Source organism: Alexandromys fortis, unplaced genomic scaffold (assembly GCF_014885135.2).
Source record: "Alexandromys fortis isolate MF-2015 unplaced genomic scaffold, M_Fortis_MF-2015_v1.1 scaffold_16, whole genome shotgun sequence".
Lineage (NCBI taxonomy): Eukaryota > Metazoa > Chordata > Mammalia > Rodentia > Cricetidae > Alexandromys > Alexandromys fortis.
Window position 1 is genome coordinate 1,508,417 of NW_026067893.1, and position 22,500 is coordinate 1,530,916.

The 22,500-nt window shown below is 49.2% G+C and overlaps 2 protein-coding genes across 3 annotated transcripts in view; one reads left to right on the plus strand and one right to left on the minus strand.

The window, feature by feature from the left end:
- Positions 1 to 4,271, minus strand: part of Emx2 (empty spiracles homeobox 2) — a 6,719-nt gene extending 2,448 nt beyond the window's left edge. The window contains exons 1-2 of one of the 2 annotated variants that reach the window (XM_050148449.1): positions 3,286 to 4,271; positions 1,118 to 1,302 (exon numbers count right to left, since the gene is read on the minus strand). In XM_050148449.1, coding sequence (XP_050004406.1) covers positions 1,118 to 1,302; positions 3,286 to 3,694 — 594 coding nt within the window. In that variant the 5' untranslated portion in view covers positions 3,695 to 4,271. The remainder of the gene's footprint in view (positions 1 to 1,117; positions 1,303 to 3,285) is intronic. The other variant, XM_050148459.1, reaches the window with a different exon arrangement.
- Positions 3,693 to 21,881, plus strand: LOC126503949 (uncharacterized). Its single transcript, XM_050145926.1, has 3 exons — positions 3,693 to 3,804; positions 4,267 to 4,824; positions 21,510 to 21,881. Exons 1-3 carry the CDS (start codon positions 3,693 to 3,695, stop codon positions 21,581 to 21,583), a joined length of 744 nt encoding a protein of 247 aa, XP_050001883.1. The 3' UTR covers positions 21,584 to 21,881.
- The last annotated feature ends 619 nt before the right edge of the window (positions 21,882 to 22,500 follow it).

Here is a 22,500-nt window from a genome sequence, read left to right on the forward strand (position 1 = left end):
GATGACTGCAGCCCCGCGCCCTGATCGCGGTGACCCAGTCAGAGCCCCTGAGCTCCTGAGGTACCACTCCATTCCCACCTTTAAGACTTCCACGGAGTCCTACTTGTTCTCCCCAATGCCCCTGTCCCCCAAAGTGCAGAGCCTGAGCAAGGCTGAGTTTAATTTGCTTTGAGTTTGCTAATTAAAGGGGAGGACAGTTCACTCCCCCAACCCCCACCCCTGCGTTTGCCCAAAGCGTGCGTCGGTGCGCTCGGGGCTTGACACGCACACAAAGACTCCAGGCAGTGTGGGCAGCGAGGCGGACAAAGACCACCGCTGCCTAGGCTGTCCAGGAGAAATCAACTGGGCCTTGCCTTGTGCCCGCCCTGCACAAACCCGCAAGGTCTTCTCGTTATTTCTTACACCCCGTGGAGGGGAAATTTAAAAAAAAAAAAAAAAACCGATTTGAGCTTCTCAGAAAAAGCAGTACAACTTACTCTGCCCCCAAACGTTACTACTGTTTGCTGAGAACTTTGACCCTGCCTCGCGTCTGGGAGCCCGGTAGCGCCTACTGTAGACCGAAACCCCCTCCCCGTCTTGGGACTAACCCAAGCTAGGCTGCCAACACTTGCTGCGCAGGGAAGACCGTGTCCCCTAAGGCTATCTCGCTGCGAACTGTCTAGTTTTCAAGATCGCCCAGCCGCCTGGCCCCCAGTTTCTGACTCCCCGACATTCCCTTAAGAAGAATAATCGGGTGGGTGGAGAATCTTTCAGAACCTGTATCAAAACCATTCCCTACCTTCGCCAGCCTTGAGCCCTAGTCACCAGAACACCCTGCTGCAATTAGCCACATCTCAGATCCCAATTGCGCCTCCGTGATTCTCACCAACACTCTCAGCAAAACTACAGAGGTGGGTTGGCTTGGATTTCCCGGGGCCTGAGCAGCGGAGCAGAAGAACGAACTCATCCCTGCAGCTCATACTACCCTAACAACGCCAAGCACCTGGAAAGTTACAGATCCGAAGCTCTGGCTTGGAATACACTCCACGAACCCTCTAGGAGCTCAGCAGTGGTGGATGTACCGGACGCTGTCTGCCTGGGTCTGGATGGGGTACCCTAGCTGCTGGGCCACACTCACCTGAGTTTCCGTAAGGCTAAGGCTGTGCGCCAGCTGCTTCCTTTCCGCTCCCACCACGTAATGATTCTTCTCGAAGGCGTGCTCCAGCCTTAAAAGCTGGGACGGCGAGAAGGCGGTTCGGATCCGCTTCGGCTTTCGGGCCAGAGCGTTGTGCAAAAGGAAACTCTCGGGACTTGTGTCGTTCCCTGCAGGGTGCACAGCAGAAGTACCATTAGGGGGCCTCCCAGGCCCGAGTCGTGGGCTTCTCCGGAGCCGGGCTGGCCCAACGTAGTTCCCTGGGCCTCTGACAAGTCCGCAGCGCCAAACCCGCTGGTCCGGTGGCACTCCCTGGGCTTTTGAAAAGGACACCGGCTGAAGGGCCCGACCCTGGTCCCCGGGGCTCCAATCTGGGCGGTACCCAACTAGCGATTGTCTCTGAGGTCCTCCGACTCCGGACCTCCGCGGGCTCCGCCACTGCCCTGGCACCGCAGGCCTGGACACTTTCATGCCGGGTGTGTCGGGAGCAGAAGTCAGGAGGATAGAGCCCAGGCGAGGAGATTGGTGCCCATTATCCAAAAATAAGAATAAGAATAGATTGCCTAGTTGCTAACCTATTTAAATTTTTGACTTGAGCGTGGAAAGAACAGCGGGACTCTACCCATAGTTTTCTCGCGAATTTATTCAAGAATTTTTGTTTGCTATCTCGCTGGGAAATTGCAGAGGCCGGTCTAGTCGTTGCAACCGGGCCAGAGGCGAGGATGCCCGGTTTCTAAGGCGACTGCCTCTAGAGTACTCGGTTCTGGGGTTCCTGGCCTGCAGAAAGCTAAGAGAGGAGAGTGGAGGAACAGGAGACTCGGGGTGACTGAATGAGTTGAGTTCTCGCCCGCAATGTTCCAGCCCACAAAGATCCGGGCTGCTCCTGGTGTGGCGGAACGACCAAAAACATAGCTGGCCGAGAATGGGGAAGCTGAGCCCTAAACTTTGAAGGCAAGCCTGGGGTATTTCGGCTTTTCTTATTAAAGAAAGTAAATCTATTCACCAAAATCCAAACAATAAAAAAAAGCCGGTTTTCCCAGCGGGGGTGGAGGTAGATTCAGTAGTGAACTGAAAGAGAAAAGTATATTGCTTTGGTTTGTGTTTTTGTTTTTTGTTTGTTTGTTTGAGGATTTTTGAATGTACATACATATGTGTATATATAAAATGTTGAGGTGGCAGCTACCCTATTCCAGACTCTGAGAGTAACGCAGCCCCTTGGTATCGATCCTGCCCCGCCTGAGTTGGGTCCTTTATGCTCTCCATCCACAAACTAAATACTCGAACCCTTTCCCTAAACTTTTACCTTTCCTACCAACCCCTACCCAGAAGCAAACAAAATTAATAAATTGGAATTTTTTTTTTAAAAAAGAAGCCCAAACAAATTTCCCATTGTCGGGCCTTCTTTCGATTAGTTTTTTTTCCTTTTCTTTTTCTTAATTTCTTTTTCTTTTTTAAAGAAAAAAAATCAACCAAACAGAAACCAGCCAAAACCTTCTTTCCCGCCGCGTCCTGAGGGGTCCCCCGTCCCCCAGTTAAACAGGTCGAGGAGAAAGTCAGTGGAGCTGCGGAGGTTTCTACTTGCTCTGTTCCGCCCCTCCTTGGGCCTCCAGAGCTGGAAGAAGGAGACAGTTTACGCTGAGGTTTCGAGCATCCCTTTGCCTACATAAAGGGTTTGAAGACCTAAAAGTCTCTGGTCTGGACTGGAGGGGCGTGGAGTGGATGTAGAGTGGAGATCAACAGCCCAGTAAACCTGGCCATGTGGCCGGGTTTGAATCCCTGAGATACAGTAGATCGGCCGGGGACACGGTTCAGGGGACCAGAATTCTGGGGACCTTGTGGGCTCAGGCTTATTGACAGCGGACTTCGCCGGCAGGCAGCTTGTCTCAGCCAGCCCGACCCGGCGCATACCACCGGACACCTCGTTCGCGCCCCTTTCCAAGAGGTTAAGTGGTGGACAAGTTAATAACCCAAACGAACCTCGACTTCAGAAATTGGGGACCTACGCCACGCGGGCCTCTCGCTCCCTGGTTTGAGAACTCAACACACTGACTAACCTCTTCCCAGGCCTCCAGGAGAGCCCACCCGGAGCAGGCTCGGCCCCGTTAAGGAGGCAACCAAAACGGCGCGCTTCAGCTCCGCGACGTGGCACGTACCTTGGAATCGATGACCCAGATATCGGTAGCGGTGGATGAGCCAGGGATAGAAGGTGGATGGGTCCCGCTGCTGCGAGGCGAAGAGGGGGTGTGGCGAGTGCGAGGAGGGTAAGGGGTGGGCGGCCAGGGCGTGCGGCGGCGGCACCGGGTGCACCGGCACGGCGGGGTTGGGCGGGTGCGAGACCGCCTCGGCGAACACCAAGTCCGGGTTGGAGTAGACACCCCTGCCTGCGGCGGCGGCTGCAGCGGCCGAATGGAAGCCGTTGAGGAACGGATTTATTGGGCTGGAGTTGGCGTAGCTGAGCGCCGCGGGACGGATGGGATCCTCAGAACGCGAAGCAGGCAGGGGACTGTCCTTGGCCACCAGCGACTCGATGGTGAAGCAGCGCTTGGGCGCCGGCTGAAACATGCTGCGCCGAGGAGCGGGCGCCCGGGGCTCCCTGCTCCCGGCGACCGCAGCGCGCTGCCTTCGCCGCCCGCTGCCCACGGCGAGGACCGACGAGAATTGGGGACTCGTTTGTTTGGGGTGGGGGTGGGGGTGGGGGGGAAGGAAAGGAAGGAAGAAAGAAAGGAAAGGAAAAAGGAAAGGAGGGGGGAGGGGGAGGCGAGGCAAAACCGAAGATCCCGAGAATCCTGCACCAAACGCGCCCAACCTGGAGAGAGGGGGGAAAATCCTTCCAGAAGAATTTGCAGGCGTGGATTGGGGTAATATTTTTTTGAGCGAGATGGCGTGGGGGGAGATTGGAGTTAAAAACAGGGAAGGGGGGTTCTCGGGGGAGGCCAAAAAAAGTTTTCTCTCCTTTGCAAAAGGCGGGCAGGGCGCCCTAAGTCCAAGGACAATCCATGGAAGTGTTCGCTTCTTCACTGGTAGTGCAAACGATTTGTTAGTTCATGAGCCTAATTAGTGCGGGGATCACATAAACAGCTTCCTCCGAAGCCTGGTAAATGGCTTGATGATTGGTCGCTATTACTCGCCCTGAGGTGGAAGGGGGGGAGACTCTTTAAAGTGCGTCAGAGGGTGGCGAGCGCCTGGGAACCCGGAGGCCTGGATCCCGGCCCAGAGTGGAACGGAGTCGGCGCCGCTGCCCCAACTGTGCCTCCAGCCGTCCGCTCGGCCGCCGACCTCTCGGTGCCTTCGCCAGTCGCTCCGGGCTAGCTCCCTCTCTCCCTCGGCGCCCGCTGCGGCTTCTCTCCTCCTCTTTCGCCTCCTCCGCTTCCCTCTTCTCCTCCTCTTCCTCGTTCTTCTCCTCCTCCTCTTCTTCCTCCTCCTCCTCTTTCCCCACCTCCTCCCCCCTCAGCCACCGCCTCCTACTGCACTAACACCACTCCCTCCGGGGCACCCGGGTCCCTGCAGAGTCTTCGGCCCGCGCAGCCTTTGCTGCGGACCCCTGGATCCTAAACCTGCGGCGCCGGCGCCGAAGCTCCTAGGACCGAAGCACCGACAGACGCGCAGATTTCTTCACGCCCAGAGCTCCACTGAGGCTGTCCCCTGCCGCCTGGCGTCCAGGTCACTGAGATGGTTTCGGGAGTCCGGCGAGGGTAAGCGGGCGGGGACTGGTTGCGGACTAGGGCTAACCCGCTTCACTCAAACCAATCCCCACCCCCAGCAAAAACTCCCGAGGTTTCCTAGGCGCGAGGAGGGGGGTCCTCCCACCCCTCCAACCAAGCGTAGCTTCGAGGTTCCAGGGTCCACGCGCTTGCAGTCTTTGACCCGGCTGGTTCGTTTGCAAGTGGAAACCTGAGAAGCCAGCTGTGCTTGTAAGGTAGCGGCGGACTTCCAACTCTCACCCTAGAGTTCCTGCTTTTCCTGTCCTGAGGGCACTCACCTCCTTCCCCAAAACAGTTCTCTCTGGGATACGTGGGAATAATTGGAAAAGGAGTCTTGGGTCCTAGGTCAGAAGCTGAAGTGGTGATTGTGTTTTCGTTCCGTTGTAGTTAGAAGCGTTGACATTGTTACCATTGTTGTTGTTATTAGTACTGTGCCTATTTTTATTCTGACATCTGTGGTCCCGGGGATGGGTTGCTCTGCAAACCTAGGTTTCGCAACTAGGCACTTAGGATCGCGTCTCCGGTCCTAGGCCCTGTCCGCATTTTCGAGCTCGCCTTCGGTTTTGGGATGATTTTAGGGCCGACTTCTCCCGTCCCCATTGGCTCACGCTGTGGCATAATTGTGATCACATCCCCCAGCCTGCTGGCGCTGCTCTCTGTTTATTGGTGGTTAAAGATCTATTATCTATTCATCAGCCGCCTCCCCCACCCACCCACCCTTTGCCAATTACATTCTTCTAAAGTGAAGTACCAGCAGGTATTTTGCACGTTTACAATTAATGATAAAAAATTTTTTTCCTGGCGTCCTTTAAATCTATTACTCCCAGGTCGAAGCCATTTATCCTTAAGAGGGATAAAATGTCTGTGTTTGGTGACTAGGTTGCCTGAGACCCGGGAGAACTAGCTCTGCAGAAGAGAGATGTGAAGTCCTCTAGAGGGAGTGTGAAAACCATCTGATTCCATCAAGGGTCTGGGCCTTAGGACGCGCCAGGAAGTCCGGCAATAATGGGTTCCTTGCCAGCCCTCCTGTTTGTTTCCCGTTTTTCATCTGCTGTTGTTTAGGTTTTGAGTGCTTCTTGTAGCTTTCCTCTGAGAAGGCAGAAGCTCGGGGACCTCTAGGTAGGGTGGGAGTTGAGAAAAGAGTTCCCAGTATTGTTGAGGCTCCAGACAGATTCATTTGGAGACCACAGGAGCTACTTTTGCTGCTCCTTCACTTCGAATCCCTCCAGAGTGTTCCAGTTTGTGCAAACACACTCAGGGTTAACCCAGCAGAGAGGAGTGAGCCTCAGCTTTGCCCTCACAGTGGTATAAATCTGCCATTGCCTTGGACTTCAGACCCTGAGCCACCAGTCCTTTGGTCCTGGACCATTTTCACCTTCTTTTCTAGGTGGCCTTGTGTCTGCGTCCTTTTTCTTGGCAAACCCAAATATTGTAGGCATTAGATCCAGCACTAAGGAAACAGTGGTCACTGAAGGCCACACAGTCCTCTGGGCTGAACTATCTCCCCCAGGTCTTATCTGGGCTGTGGAAATAGAGGCTTTTAGGCGCGCAGGCCTCTAAAGTCTGAAGCCCAGGGAAGGGCAGAAGTCTTAACGTATGCCTAGCCTAAGCAAGCTTCACAGGAACTGGGGGTTAACTGGGGGCTTCTAAAGCTAGGAGCGAACACACCCATTTGTCACACCGCACATTCTCTAGAGGAAGGTGAGAAGGTGGGGCTGGGCCGCCAGAATGGGCCTGAAACTCTGTGGAACCACGTGTGGTGCCTCAACCCCAACCCTACCCCTGAGTTAGCATTCGTGAACGTAGCTGAGGGTATCCCAATTATTGACTTCGAAGGCCAAGGAATCTAAGCCTGTCTGGCAGATTTGATTGGGACCCCCATCGCGTGGGTTTAAAATGTTTGGTCTTGAGTGTTTCCTACGTAGTTGGTACTTGTTTATGCTTCACCTCTTTGGGCCAGGATGTGCTGGGGAAAATGTTCTAGGGAATGAGCGCCTCGCTTCAGATAAGGGCCCCCTTGCCTGAGGAAGTGACATTTCAGCGATTTCGTGGTATCCTCCACAAGCCACCAACCAGCCTCTTTTGCAAACTGCTCATCTGGCTCTAGGATTGCCGCTGGAGGTGGGCTCTGGGTGGCCTGCGGGTGGCCAGTGCTCTTGAACAGCAGGTACCTCCGCTCAAGCACCTGAACCTGAGGGGGCTCTGTGCCTCTCCCACCCCACCTCCGCGGAAGAAGAAAAGTAGGTTCCGGTGAGTCGGGCAGGGTGCAGAAGCCCTAGGAGCCCAGTAATCGATGCTAATTCATGCCTCTGGCCCGAGGTGCCCTGGACGTGTGGCAGAATTAACTAGAGAGTAACTCATTGACCACACTGCCCAGCAGAGGCACCCCGGGGCTCTGGGCTTCAAGTCCAGCTTGGAAACCGTAGCTCATAGAGGTAGACATTGCTGACTTCTGGCCTAGCAGGATTCGTGCCTCCTTTGTTTTTTGAGGACCCAAGAAGGGGCTGTTTGACTAAGTACCTGTACGAACTGTTGGGGTTACCCCAAATCACTGAGATTTGAATATCATAGATTTCGCAGGCAGAGGACTAGAAGACACATGTGATCAAGATCTTGTATGTGTCTCTTACTGAACGACCTGGGTCAACACCTCAATCTCCCCTGACCTCATTTTGTTTTATGTAAAATACAGCCCTTGTGTCTAGGAAGCAGACTGTAGCAGTGCCCGGTGAGTTTCTGGATGGCAGCAGGATCAAAGTGTTTTTTATCAGAGTGAAGGTAATTACAAAACCCGTTTTCAAAACTGTACAGTCCAAAGTGAATTTTTCTATTTGTAATTATACCTAATAAAACTTCCCCCAACTGCACTCATAGCTTCTTTGTGTGACCTTCGGTAAGCTACTTACCGTCTTTGCCTCTTTTTGTCCCCTCTTCCTCCGAATGGGAATAAATGGCAATGCAGTAGCGTTTTGGGATTATTGCAAGAGATAGGCAAAGCAAACTGTTCGGACAGTGTCGAGCCCATAATGAACATTAATAAAAAGTCGACTCCTCTCATGCATGTTGTTGTCATTTTCTGGCCCCAGCCCAGGGCTTCACAGACTGAACAATAAAATTGTATAAAGACATTCCCACGAACCTCACCCCTGGCATGCTCCCCTGTGTTGCCCTCAAAGGCCATGAACTTCCTTCCCTCAGGAGGTGCTCCGGATGAGAGCAGCCTGGTTTTTGACTCTTCTTTACATTTTTCTTAGTGCTGTGTTGGTGTTTGGACCCTGTAGTGCCCCAGCGTGGTGAGCAACACTGTTCGCCAGTGGCCTCCAGGCTTGTGTAAGGTGTCCTGAGAAGGACCAAGCTAGGGCTGGCCACAAAGTTTCTCCAGGTCTGTAACTGTGATCCCGGTCTCTTCTATCTCTGAAAGCTAGCACGGCTGTGGGAAAACAAAAAGGAGAATTAAGACCTTAAAAACATTTTTTAAAATTATCACGGTAAATCCCTTTCTGGCATCCTCCCCAGAGTTCTCTCGCGAAGCCAGCAAGGCGGCCCAAGGTGCCGATCCACGTGTGCGCAGCGGCGCCTAGCGGCAAGTGAGGCGCTCGGGCGCGGCGCCCTCCGAGTTTGTTGAAAGTGTTAGGGGTTGCGCCCACTGCCACCAATCACAGCCCAAACCAGAGGAGAACCTCTGAGGAGGCTCTTGGCGACTGAGAAGGGACGGTGACTTGATCTTGCGTCTCACCTGCTTCGGTTGGCTTCAACTCAGCTCCAGAGTTCATACTTGCGGTACTTTCCCCTTCTCTAAGAGCAAGGCTTTCCTGTAATACAGGGAACAGGGAGCAATGGATAGGTTCCACTCTACCAAGAACTTGGTGACTGGAACCACCTAAGCCAGGAAGATAGCCAGTTGTTGCGCAAAGGTGTTCACAACTCCATGCTTGAGGACCCAGATATCATTGCCCAACCACTGCGGCTTAGAGAATGGGTCTTGTGGGGATCCTGAGTAGAATTAGAACTGGGGTTGCAGGGTGCAGCTCTCCTAGATGTGCGCCCTCTTGTGGCGGGTGGAGGACAGCCCGAGATGGGGGACTTCTTGATTACTGCACAGAGGCCAAAGTGTCACTAACCACAAACCCACAAGACAGGCTTGGGCTGCAGCAGTGGGGCTTTGGTGACCCGTCCCGTCCCCGCCACTAGACACACGCGGACCTCATCTTTCACAGAGCAACCAAGCTCCTCTCTTGAGGTGCAGCAGTAGAAACTGCATAGAGTCTGCTGGAAACCCGGATGGTATGCAGACGGCCTTGGAGCATTGCCCTCGGCCTTACTGCTCAAAGTGCAGACTTGGAGGTGCCCATCCCAGAGAGAGAGTCTCCCCAGATCTCGGCTTCTGCTGTGCTGGGTGATGGGGGGGGAGATGCGCTGTCAGTGAGAGACCCTGAGTTTCTGGGTCTCTGGAAACCATCCTATTGTAAACCCCAGCTGTAGGACGCCACATTACTTCAGGAGACACACCAGGAACTTCAGGCTCATCAATCCTCAGCACACACAGCTCTGATGATTCATTATTGGAAGCAAAGAAATAATCAGGAGAGGAAGGGTGTCGCCATTTTTCTCCATCAGTTGCCTTCAAATTAAGGCCAAGCAAGGCAAGGAAAGCAAGTCTTCTCACACACAAGGACACAGGAGCCAAGGAACATAGACAGACTTGCCCAGGTGACTGCCCAGGACATGAAGCAGCTCTGTCTGCAGGTACCTCTGTGTGATAAAAGTGTGGCATTCCCCCAGTCACCCAAAAGTGGCTCCTCAAAGGCACATATAGGTCCAGGGTGTGTGTACAGTGTGTGTGTACTGCTCTCTGGCAACTTTGTTCCCAACTGCTTTTGAGCTCTCCTTGAAAGCTGGGGAGAATGCCACAAAAACTTGGGAAAACAGATCCTCTGCTGTGTGGGCTTGAAGAATGTCCTTTCACACCTATGAGTCAGTGAACTAAGTGTGGTAAATGGTCAGATGCCCGTTTTCCAGGTGAGAAAACAGAGAGTCCCGCACTGTGCCACCTTGCCCTCTCCTGACTAGATGCATTGGTTAGTCCCCAAGGAGCTTTGAGAATCCCAGCCACCCTGCCACCCAGTCTCCAGAGCACACTCTCCAGCCAACTTGAGAGGTCAGCAGAGTCCCCATCCTCAAATGGGTCACCCAAACTGGCCCAGGTCACAAGGCCTGTTCATGCTGTCTTGCATCATGGTGACGCTGGCCCTTGATTGCTTGCGCTGGCCCACCATCTGTCCTAAAAGTCACATTTCCCAACCCAATGCCTAAGAGTTAGAAGTCACAGGATGTGGGTAGGGACCTCTGCGCATCTGTGGGTGGGAGAGCAGCCCTATTGCCTGTGTCTTTCCCCGATGGAGATCCAAAGGGGTCTTGAAACCTCTTCTAGTGCCCACAGAACATCGTCAGCCCTAAGCAGGAGGCAAAAAAGTACAGTAGCTGGGACTTTTTTGGCGTTTCAGTTCTGGCTACCTAACCCATCGTGGAGACTCCTGTGATACCCGAAAACACCATCCCCTTCCAGTGTCTACCCTTCGCCAACAGCTCTAGACTTTGAAACAGGTAGCCTTATGGCCTCTTTCTAGGGCTCATGATTCTGGTTCCGGTGCCCAAGCTGCCCATGCCCCAAGTCACACTCACAGCGTTCAGGGGCCCCAGGTACATACAAACTGAACTCACTGGGCCTGGCTTTCCTGTTTGCATCACCCTGTTGCAGCGCAGGGAAGCGCGGTGCAGCTTCCTTTCCACCGGGGCTCTGGTCTTCACCACCAACCACTAGCTGTTAGAAGAGAGGCCGTCAGGGAGTGGGGGTGCTGAGGGGCCTCTGGGGGTGCCACCGCAGCTGCAGCCCGCCTGGGTTTCTCTGGCCCGCAGTGAACACACACCCCTGCCCCCCAGTGCCATAACAGGGCCCCCGAATGCCGCAGCCCTCCGCTTAGCTGGGCTGCCAGAGGCTCGCCCCGAGCTGCTCAACAAAGGGTGGCATCGCGGCGGCGCGAGCAGAGACCGCATTGGTTCAATATTAGCTTTTCATTCCAGTCTATTGTGCCCATCTGAGATAATATTGACTCTGAGGTGAGAGCTACAGACTACAGGGCTTGTCTAACACTCCGCCCGCCGCAGGGCGCTTGAAGAGAACCAGCCACCAAGAGTTAAAGTGATTGCAAATAAACGCTCCTAGCTCTCGCTGCTGGGGCGCTGTCCGCAGCGCCTTCAGGCCTCGGACTCAGGAGCCGGGTGGCGGACCAGACCTGCGGCAGCTCTAGGCCTTCCGACGTCCCCTTAGAAAACAGAAGGCGCTCTTGCTTTAGGCACACACACAGCTTCGACTGATATCGAGGTTCCAGACCTGTGTGACTTCGGAGAAAAGTAATTCCCAGTGTTTCAGGCTGCAAGCCGCCCCATTCGACTCCGTTTCCTCCTTTCAGGCGGCGTCCTTTCGGGTAACTTTCCGTAGAAGAGATTCTCTAATTTCTCCTTCCTGGGAAGAGTAAACGCACGCAGCACCTACTAAACCGCTTTACTGTTGAGAGCGCCCTTAATATAATTTTTCTAATTGTGCGTTTTACTTTGCTTTGAAATTCCTTCAGCCCGTCCATGGGTCTCGACCGTCGCGCTGAAGGGCCTCTCCAGCATTCAGATCTTGCAAATAAAGATTCATTTCAAGGTTTAAATTGGCTGTAAATGTCTACGTTGGTTAAGGGAGAGTTAAACTGTTTTTGCGCGGCAGAGACAAAACACTTAGACATATGCTCTAGGGACCAAACAGGCTTATGGTGACCATGCGAGTGTGCCCTCCCGCGTCATTTATGAAATTTGCCCCCTTCCCCCAGTTAGATTTTGATCATTGTAAGAAATCCTGCCATTCCGTTATCCCAACAAGAAACTAATCTTTGGAGGGATATTTTAATCCATCTCGGAGACAGGGTAGACTCTGGGGAGTTAGGATAGGTGAAGATCTGTGGACTCAGCTTGCGCAGCAGTATCTAGACCTAGGTGTTTTCCTTTCTGTGATGTAGATATAAAACTCCAGCACACCGTGTGTGTTACAGGAGAGGTCACTGTGTTTCATACACAGGACCTACAACTTATTTTGTTTGCATTATATACTGTTTACTATATAATACGTATTGATTTTCACCGAGTGTTGTTTAGTTCACGGCATCTAACTTCTAGGTTATTTTATGTTCATATTAATTATCTAGTATTTGTTTTATACATTATATGAATTATACATTGTTCTGGTAGATATTTGCATGTTCTATGTATTTGTGTGTGTGTGTGTCTTTAATCTCTTTGTAAGCGAGTATTTGATGTTTTGGTTTTTGTTTTGTTTCCATCTAACTTTACAAAGTCCTAACCGAAACCGCTTTGAAACCAGCTATAAAATACCTTGGGGTCCAATTGCATTTCCAGGAAGAGGACTTGGCAGTGAGGAACAGCAGGGCCGCTCTGGTCTACCCACTCCCGAGGTAGCCTCCTCTACTCCCTGAGACTGTAGGAGTTGGTGTGCTTCTGAGGGTGGTTATTCAGAGGTTCCCAAAGTTATGCCATGAATTAAAAATTACTTAGAAGAGCAAAGCACATGTTCAGCTGGAGCGTCTGGGAAAACAGGGGAGGAGGCCTCTCACCTCAGGTTCCGGGCTCCAGGCAACAAACAGCTGGGCTCCAAGCGGGGAAGAATCTGCTGCTGGGGGGGGGGGGGCATTGCAGTCCCGCAACCCTCTAAACCCCAAACTGTAAAGCCCGGCTCCAAAGCTTTCCAATTCCAGCCTGGTTTTCAGAGAAATTGAAGGCTAAAAATCAGTGTTGAGCACGTGATCGCCCTACCCTCCACCCTCAACCCCCACAGCGCTCTCTCCGCAAGGGCAGGGACAGGTGGGCCCAAGGAAAATAAAAAATTCAGCTGGGCAGCGGCAGAGGTAGGCAGCGCCATCAAGCACGTGGTGAGAAAGGCACCAAACGTTCCAGTATGAACAGCAAAGTGGTAGTTGAGAGGCCTGGGTATTGTGAAGGAAAGCTGAAGACGCTCCTCAAAGAGCAAACGGGTGGGCGCAGTGTTAGCTGACTTGTTTTTTCTTAAAAAGTATCCCCTCTCCCAAATGGTTATCTGTTGCAAACATTTTGTACCAAGAAACAGTGAATTTGGCTTCAGCTCGCCATGTCTAGCAAAAACCCAGGAATTAGAGAGGCCCTTATAGCCTGCCTCTGGGACTTGGAGAAAGGTTCCTGTGGATGTGAAGGAGATCCTAAAGGGGCCCCTAGGTCGGCTAAAATGAGCTGGGGGAAGGGAGAGGATTGTGACCTCTCATTGCTAAAAACAAAACAACCAACCCCTACTTCTCTGGGCTGCCTTCTCTGGGCCGGGCTGCTTTGGAGCATCAGAAGAGGCCTTCCAGATGAGGGGAGCTGCAGAGTGCCAACCATGTGGCCGCAGCGCTCCCCCAGATGGCCTCGGCGGGCATATCTGGCCCATTTTCTCAGTCCAGGTAATCCATCTTGTCCATGTCCAGCATGGTGGAAAACTCCATTCTAATTGTGTAAGCATCAAAGCCCCTTGTTCTGAGCCCCCATGGCCCTGATTTACAGGGCATCTGCTCAGGTGTGCTGGAAGATAGGGTAAGGTCAGTTTCTTTTCTTGTCCTTGCTAGGGCATCTCAGATGAGAGATAACTCATTCCTATCAATGATAGTTCTTGTCTCAGCCGCTGAGCTAAGCACAAAATACACATAACAATGCATTGAAACAATAATCAAAGCCATTGGAGGCTACTCCCATTTTCCACGTGAAAAACTGAGGCTCTGATAGTCACACTGGCCCCAGGTCTCTCATATACACATAGTTATAAATCAGTGAGTTGGAATTCCTGCACAGCTCTGTAAGAGTCCAATGACTTTTCCTTTTTCTTCCCACCTCTAATTCACTTAAAAAATACCCCTGTCTCCCCAATAAGAAAGTAACCTGATTCCAATTCATGACCTTCCCCAAGATACAGAGCCTGGATCCCAGAGTGCTTACTCCTGATCCAGAACAGTCAGTAAGCTGTTGTTAGAGGAACAGCACATACTACTTGTATCCCCTTTCCACTAGCCATCATCACCCATTTTAGAGAAGTGGAGACAGGCTCGATGGGGTTCTCAGCTTGCCCACCGTCTAGCCAGACTATGCAGAGTCCCAGCATCACCCTGCAGCCTGTGTCAAGCAGCCCCACCGGCCCCAGTTTTGGTGGTTACCGCATATGGGACCATTTAGCCAATGGAGTTGGGCTTCCCATTCTGCCAAGAAGTCAGGAGGCTGTTTTTCCTCCTTCATGTTTTGAGTGTTCCTACAAACACTGTGTCAGGATTCCCAACTTGCAAAGTATTTTTGCCTCTCCTCTTTGCTCCTTCTCCATGTATACATGTCTGTATTACAGAGACACAAGGACACAGGAGAGGAAACTCTCCCTTACCTGTTGTCAGCTGGTCTACAGGGGAATTTATCAGTTTGATATACAATTGTATCTTTTTCTCTGATACCGTTTGACTCAAGCATACCACTAAAACCCAAATGTACAGCCAAGATTTTAAGACATGGGGGCATATAATTTTTTTTCACAAGTAAAGAGTTTGAGGTAGGCAGAATCTTTTGGTCAAACTGTTCCATGTTCAAAGACAAAACCAAGAACCCCAACCAGAAACACAGAGCTATCTGACCAGGGGCTGATGTACTTTGTTGCCCACTTTTCCACAAGAGCCACGGCCCTGTGAGAAAAACTTTGTTTTCTTTGTTATTATAAAACTAGATGTATAGTTTTATATTAAACAAGATTGAATAAAGAAATCATTAACAGTCTCTGAAATTCCCCCTACCCAGAAGCCACCATTGCCCTACATTTGGGGTTGTTAACTTTTGACATTTTGGAAAATAAATTAGATTATGTCTACATGTTTTGCTATTGTTCTAGTGGATAAAAGGAAGGAAGGGGAAGGAACAAGTTGTTCTGCTTACATGAAGCTCATACCCAGCACACCCGCTGATGCTATGGGACTCTGGAATTGGACTGGCTGGGAAGACTCCTGGAGGAGCTTTTCAGGGGCCGGAAACACTTTTTAACCGGATTCATTTGGGTAATGGCAACAGATGCAGGCAGTTGCCAAAAATCAAAACTCATCACACTTAAGACGTTAAAGTATTTTAGTGCAAATTTTTATACTTTAGCAAAAGAAAAGAATCTTAGACAAATGCCATAGCAAAAGAACATACTGGAAGAGTAAGGACTCACCAGAAGACAGAACTGTTAACCAGTCAGATGCTGGGATCTGAAAAGCCACCCCACCCTTGCAGTTATCAAGAGGGCAGGCAGCTAGGCTGCATCCTTCAAAGGGGACACAGTTGCCAGACCCCCCCTCTTTTGACTTCTTCTCCCCAAACCCTCTACCCCACACTGCACTTCTCCACAGAGTCCAAGTCAGGTCAAGACTTAAACCGCTAAGGATTCCAGAGACCTCTTTGTAGTCAGTACCTGGCATAGTCTGTGTTGTCCTTCATAAAACCAAATTACATGAAGTGGTTAGAGATCCACTCCAGGCCCATTAATTATCTCCTTATAAATTACAGAATTTTAAGCTTGATAGGAGCATAAGCATACCAACAGAAACTATGAAAAAAGCGAAAGCAACATTCCTTCACTGCCCCCCACCCGATATATCTGTACGTGACAGGCATTGGCTGGCATTTGGAATTCAAGGATGAAAACTCCCATACTCCACCTCTGAGGAGCACACTGCCTAGCAGAGGAAACCCAGCTGGTGTGTAGTAAGCGATGCCACCTTATAGGTGGGAGAGGCTGCCACCTTTTGTCACTGCTCTCCGGGGGTATTTTTCCTTTTCCAAGGTTGCTGGGCATGTTGATGGTTTTTACTTTTGCATTATTTGAAAAGTAGTGTGAGGAAGTTGCCTCTACAAAAGGCAAAAGGAAAAAAATATCAAGGCCACGGAATACGACCCAAAAGAACTGTCTGCAATGGGTCTTGCTGAGCAGAGGCAGAGAGAAAAGCAAAAACCAGGCTCTGGGGAAGAAAGAAAAGGCCAGTTTCCCCCAAAACCCCAAAGAATGAAGCTGGCAGGGTGTCTGGGACGTGTCATAGAGCAGAGTGGATTAAGAGCCCTTGGACGTTTAGAAGCATGGAAGCATGGGATCACTTAAAAATCAGATATTTATAGAAGTTTTAGGTCATTTTCACTCCGCCAATGGAGCATTTACCATTTACAAGGAAATCTGTAGTTGACCTGCAATTAACAAATTTAGTCAATCACAGTGCTGGCCCTCAAGAGCTGGGGAGCAAGACAGCTAACTGCTCTTTAATGGGATCGGTGTCCAGATGAAAAGCGCCCAGAAGAAAGCTGCTGCTGTTACGTTTGAATGACTCAAGGCAAGCAGACGCTTCCCGTGGCATTTCCGAGACACTCCTGGAGGTGAAGGAAAGGCCGTTCAGGAGATTCTTCAGGGGCCGCAAAACTTGGTGCCAAGTGTGTAGGTGACTGACTCTAGGCAGGTCGAAAGGACTTGTGGGACAAGGGACAAATGGGATCAATTATTTATTGAGTTTTTTTGGGCATGAGGTAGTTGGCATAGAGTGTCACATTTAAATATCACGAGTCCCTTTAAGGGAAAGAGTGTGGTGTGTATGTATGGGTATGCATATATGAGTGTATGTATGTGTACATATGTGTACATATGTGTGCATATGTGTGCATATGTGTGTACGTGTATGTTATGTGTGTATGTGTGTGTATCTGTGCATTCGCCCTCCCTATTTTGCATGTTTAAAAATTAGGACTGGGACCAGGGAGCTGCCTTATCCCATAAAAACCCTTCAGCGCAAACCTGATGACCTGAGTTTGAATCCTTGGAACAACCAATATAAAAACTGGATGTGGTGGTACCTGTCTCTCATCCCAGCTCTCCTACAGAAACATGGGATGCAGACACAGGAGAACCCACGGGAAACTCACAGGTCAGCTAGCCTGGAAAATGTAGCAATACCCAAGCCCGTCCTCTGACCTCTACGTGGGCATTGTAGTTTGTGTACATACATACATACATACATACATACATACATACATACACACAGAGAGAGAGATACAGAGACAGAGAGAATCAGAGACTGTACACACAAAATAATAATAGCAATAAATACTTGAAAAACAATAATTGAAGCCCATAAAGGTTAAGTAGATTCTTCAAGGTTTGATGCAGGAAATCTCAGGACAAGGATTTGAACCTTGACCCTTGCCTCCCAACCCCTGACTTCAGGCCACAGTTCATCAGGAGGTCATAACCTCATGAGGTAGTTCTGAGGGCTGATTATGATTAGGAAATCAAAATGTCTTTGTAAGCTGTGGGCCTTTGACAAGCATTAACTGTAAAAGTAGTTTGCAACTCTATCTTCTTGCTAATGGTCAATTATTTATTCAGCAAATACTTCCTGCAAGAAAGTGCTGCACGAGGCACAGTTCTGGGGACTGGAAATGTAAGGGGAGAAATTTCTTCATGACATTCTACAGCAGATCAGTGGGATGGCTCTGAGTGAGACGCGGAAAGCTCGAGGATATATGGAGTCAGTTTCAGATACTGAAAAAGTAAAAGCAACTTCCATATACACTAGTGGGAGATTTGCTATGAAAAGTAAGGATGCTTCCTTAAGACAGAAAATGTAAGTAGCTTTCTGATGTATCGTGGGAAGATCTCTAAGACTGATTAAAGGGAAGAAAAAGCAAGTTCTAGAACAGCATTCTCAACCTGTGGGCCACAACCCCTTTGGGTCACCTACGACCATCAGAAAACACAGATATTTATATACAATTCAAAACAGTAGCAAATTTAGAGTTATGAAGTAGCAATAGTTATGGTTGGGGATCTGTATTACAGGGCCATGGCATTAGGAAGGTTGAGAACCACTATTCTAGAACAATACATAATACGATTCTGTTAATGCTTAACGCAAACACCACTTGCGTGCCCAGCGGCATGCACGGACCTGGATGGAAACGTGTAGAAACTTTCTGGAGAGATTTGCGCCAAGCTGGCAGCAGAGTGATTCTAGGACAGGAAAAGGGACCTAGAGAGTCCGCGGCAAACTGGGCAGTTTTCCTGGTGACGCCATGTACTTCTTGATTGTTTAATTGCTGACAATGAGAAAGCACTCATGCCCTGCCTGTGCAGTTAAGCAAGGAGGAACAGGCATGTGACCAATTTAGTTACAGCAGTATGGTTATGGATGGCAGTTGTTCCTCTTTTAATCTCCTTTAATGTTGCTTTAATACGTCTACGCAGTGATATAGACATACAAATGAGATGATGCCAAGACATAAAAGGAGGAATGAGAATATGGTATCCTGGCTTGGAAACCTTGCCTCTCCCCACCCCAGCTTCAGTTTATAGTGAAACCCCTTTTTAAAGAGCATCATGGATTGTTGGATGGAAACCCTTGCTCTCCCAGCTCTGAGACACATGTAATTATTTCTCAGCTAAGTCGCCCCAAGGATCTTTGTGATAGATATGACTTCATTATAAGAGCATCAAGCCTCTCCCAGGAGTGACTGGGCTGGAAGAATCAAGGTGGAGGTTTTAGATGAGGGGTAGTTCTCCCCAGGGTTCCCCTGTCTCTCAAACCATGCCAAGTCAGTTATTTCTAGCTCTGGCTGATGTCTTCAAGCCAGCACATACAACCTGTTCTAATGCATCGTCTCTGCAACCTTGGGCGAGCTGTTGCTGTTCCGGGGTTTCTGAGAGAAGTCATAGGGCAGTGTGGTATATAGTCATTTCTAGTCCTGCACTTCTGATTTCAACTATGGAAAATTATGGGAAGATGTCACCATCTGTCCATACATTCATTCCTGGGCATCCGCCACAAGCTGATGAAGACGAATCCAGAACAGAAGCATGGATGTGCTCCCCCACACTCCCCTACAATCTGCCTCTGGATCTCCCCACACATTAGGTTCTTTTCTCATGGCTATGACAAAGTGTCTGGCCAAAGCTCCTTGAAGAGGAATAGATTTACGTTGGCTCAGAGTCAAGGGTACAGTCTATCATCATGGGCAAGGCATGGAGTCAGTCAGGAAGCAGACAGAAGAATGCTGGTACTCAGCTTGCTTTCTCCTTTTTATTCGGTCTTGAACCCTATGGAAGATCGCAACCCACAGTTAGGGTAGGTCTTCTCGTCCAATTTAGTCATATACAAACTCCCTTGGAGAGAAGCTCTGAAGTTTGTCTCTTACACGGTTCTAGAGGACAAATACTACTATTTGTATCACATTTGGCCTCTAGTCGTCAGTGCCTTAACTCGCAAAGGAAGCCTGGCTATGCTCATCCCCATGCCAATGGCCCCATGTCCTTACGGACTACATCACTCCTGTATTGCAAATGGCCCCACGTCCTTACGGACTACATCACTCCTGTATTGCAAATGGCCCCACGTCCTTACGGACTACATCACTCCTATATTGCAAATGGCTCCATGTCCTTACGGACTACATCACTCCTATATTGCAAAAGGGAAAAAGGAGCCTCAGGTGGGAACAGAAATGGCCTGAGGTCAGCATGAGACCTGAGAGGACCAGAGACAGGACTCTAGGTCTCCCTGGCCAGCCCACTGAGTCAGCAAACTGTCATATGCTCACCCTCTGTGCCCTTAGTGGACTGTGGGAATGCCAGTGGGAGCCAAAGACACCTCCTGTTTAACTGACAAGTGTGTAGGGGGTAGACAACTCCCCGGAGAGGGCAGTCCCCTCTGGGAGAGTCTTCAAACCTTGTACCAGAGAACTGGCCCAGCCAATCTTGATCCCAAGTAACAAAGAAGTCCAGAAACACCAGACACCAAGAAAGTCACCCTAGTCTGTGTCAGGAGACTCCACAACACTCTTGATCAAGTCAGATATGTGAGGTGTTCCAGGAATAGGGTTTTCGGGGCACTGGGCTCTCCTTTGGTGAAGAGGTTGTGCTGTGGTCTTGTGAGCTTCTCAGTAGAAAGACTAGACTCTTAGGAGACCCCAAGAGCCTGGGCATCAGTAGACCCAGCTCTGGGTCTTCTATGCCAGCCACTCTGAGAAAGTTGCCCTACGTTTCCAGGCAAAATGACCATGTGTGCATAATGTTTTTATTATAAACATAATATATGAGAGTCTGGAAAGTGGTGTAGCTGGTTGAGTTCTTGCCCAGAATTCAGGAGCCCTGGGTTAGCCACAGCATCATGTAAGCTGGTTGTGGCAGTGAACACCAGAAACCCAGCATTTAGAAGGTGAAGACGGGATCAGTAGTTCAGGGTCATCCTTGGCTTGCATAGTGAGGTTGAAACCAGCCAGGGCTGCGTGAGACCCTGTCTCAACAATTATATTATCTGAAAAAATATGATAGAAGAGCCAAAAGTCAAACTTAAAAGGTACCTCTCCCATCCTGTTACTGTTGACGGACGGACAGACAGACACGCATGCACACACGACTGTTAGACAGAAACTAGAATTGGGTGGAAATGTTTTGTGCTGGTTTGAGCTGGTTTGATCACTGCCTTGCTTCGTGCTGCTCTATGTTTTGTAGAAAGCTTCTTGCTTCCATCTTTCCAACATTTCGTTTGGAGTGATGGCCCTTGTTTTGGTTTCATTTATTGTTTTACTTTCTGTTTCTGTGACACAGGGATGAGTAAACTCTGGTCCTCTGATTTTTGATGGTCTTTTTATTCTAAAAGATTCCAAATTGCATTTTTCATTTGCTTACTGACTGACGTACTGATCAATTGATTGACTGATGCAAGAGGAATTCTGTCACTGCACCATGGGATCAAACTCAAGTGGTCAGACTAGGCGGCAAGTGCCTATGATGGGTCAAGGTCTGTCTATCTTAAGTCTCACTCTCGGTCTCTGGACTTGTTTCACCCCATAGCCTGTTCTGTACATTTTGTGTCCATAAGCGGTGTGTTCATCTTTAATGCATTTGGATTTTTTCTCTGTGAATGTGTCACAAAGCAAAAAACAAACATTCTTTCCCCTTCAAACAAGTAAATAGTTATTGCAACACCATGTTGCTACCATCTAACCTTTTTTTTATTATAAAAAAACAACCTCTACCTCATTCTGGACTCCGTATTCTATTGTTTCGACCTACTACAGGATTGTGAAGTGACAGTCATTAGTAAATAATGTTGTGGAAATAGCAGACATGTTAGCAAGCAAAATGGAACATAGAATATATTTTAAAATCAATTAAGACAGTTTCCTCTCATTTTTCATTTTAGAAAAATTGTCTATTCTCATGTATATATTCTCTGAGATAATTTTTAGAACCAGCCTTCTAGTAATTTTAATCATGAGTTGTACTAGAATTGTGTAAAATGTATGGGCTAATTTGGGAGAGAATTGTAGCCTTTTCTGTGGTCAGCCACCCCAACCAGAAACAGGTAAATCATTTAAATTTTGATACACTGTGTCTCTTCTTAAATGATTTCTTTACAAGAAGTTTCTAGAAGTAAAATTTCTAAGACCTGAGGCATCCAGCAATCCCAGTCATTTGTGACAAGTTGATAAAAAGCCTTGATAAAGATGAGAAGCCTTAACTCTCCCACCTCCACTTCTTACTATGGATATCTTTCCTTTAGACTCTGCCTTCTTCGCTACACCAAAGGTGTCTCCTGGGTTCTCAAACCGGCCGGCAACAACACTTCAACAGTAGCAGTGTGTCTGTCTGCCACCAGCTGTGTTCTGGTTGCCCACAACCTGAAATAAACTGTAGAGTCCTGGCTTCCCAAATGAAGATCTGTTTAATCAAGAGACCAATCCTCAGCTCTGGGATCTGACATCTAAGGTTGAAGCAAAATGGTTAATTCAGCCATGATCTTTGCTTGCAGCAGAGTGTCTGAGCCCTGGGGAGATGTCGATCACTCCAGGATTGCTACTTGTAAGTACCCAAGGACCCGAAGATCTGTCTGAGCTTCAAGTAAAATAAATAAATAAATAAATAAATAAATAAAACCCCTTCCTTGTCAGTTTTATCAGGGGAAAAGTGTCATGTTTCTCCTGTCAGGTGTTCTGTTGAAAAGGAGGAGTGTGCCTCGCTGGGAAGCGCTTCCAGCAAGCAAGTCACTACAAACACATCTGCATTGACAAGTTGAGACTTACATCCTTCTATGGTGCTTTTGCTCTTTTGAAAATGTTAATAAAAACTTAATGTGGAAAAAAACACAACTTTTTCCAAATATGTGTACCAATGGGCCCGAGGCAGCTCATACTTTCCTGTAAAATAAAGTAGGCCACTCACATCAATCATGTCGGCTTAGCACATTTTTTCCAAATTAGGAATTCTCCATCCATCACCCCACGGCTTGGCATCCTATTTCCAAACATTTCCTTTTAATACGCTCTTTAACATGATAAGCAAATCTAATAGAATACATTAGTGTCACTTTGCTGGTGATGGAGTGTTTCCTCCTGCTGCTGTCTTCCACGAGGAGTTTGGGGAAACGTTCTTACGAACTCTCTCTTTGACAGTCATCTGTCACTGAAAACATGACAACGGACCCAACGCTAACCAAGGCTCTATTTGAGATAGTAGTAGCCTTAGAAAGATTGTCAGCCATCTAGATGCTAGCT

Excerpts from the sequence above, each read along its gene's own strand:
- LOC126503949 (XM_050145926.1), top strand. The coding sequence starts at position 3,693 with ATGCTGCGCCGAGGAGCGGGCGCCCGGGGCTCCCTGCTCCCGGCGACC. Across the intron at positions 3,805-4,266 it reads CGAGAATTGGGGACTCGTTT|GTGGAAGGGGGGGAGACTCT; the intron begins GTTTGGGGTGGG and ends ACTCGCCCTGAG. Across the intron at positions 4,825-21,509 it reads GTTTCGGGAGTCCGGCGAGG|ACTCTGCCTTCTTCGCTACA; the intron begins GTAAGCGGGCGG and ends TCTTTCCTTTAG.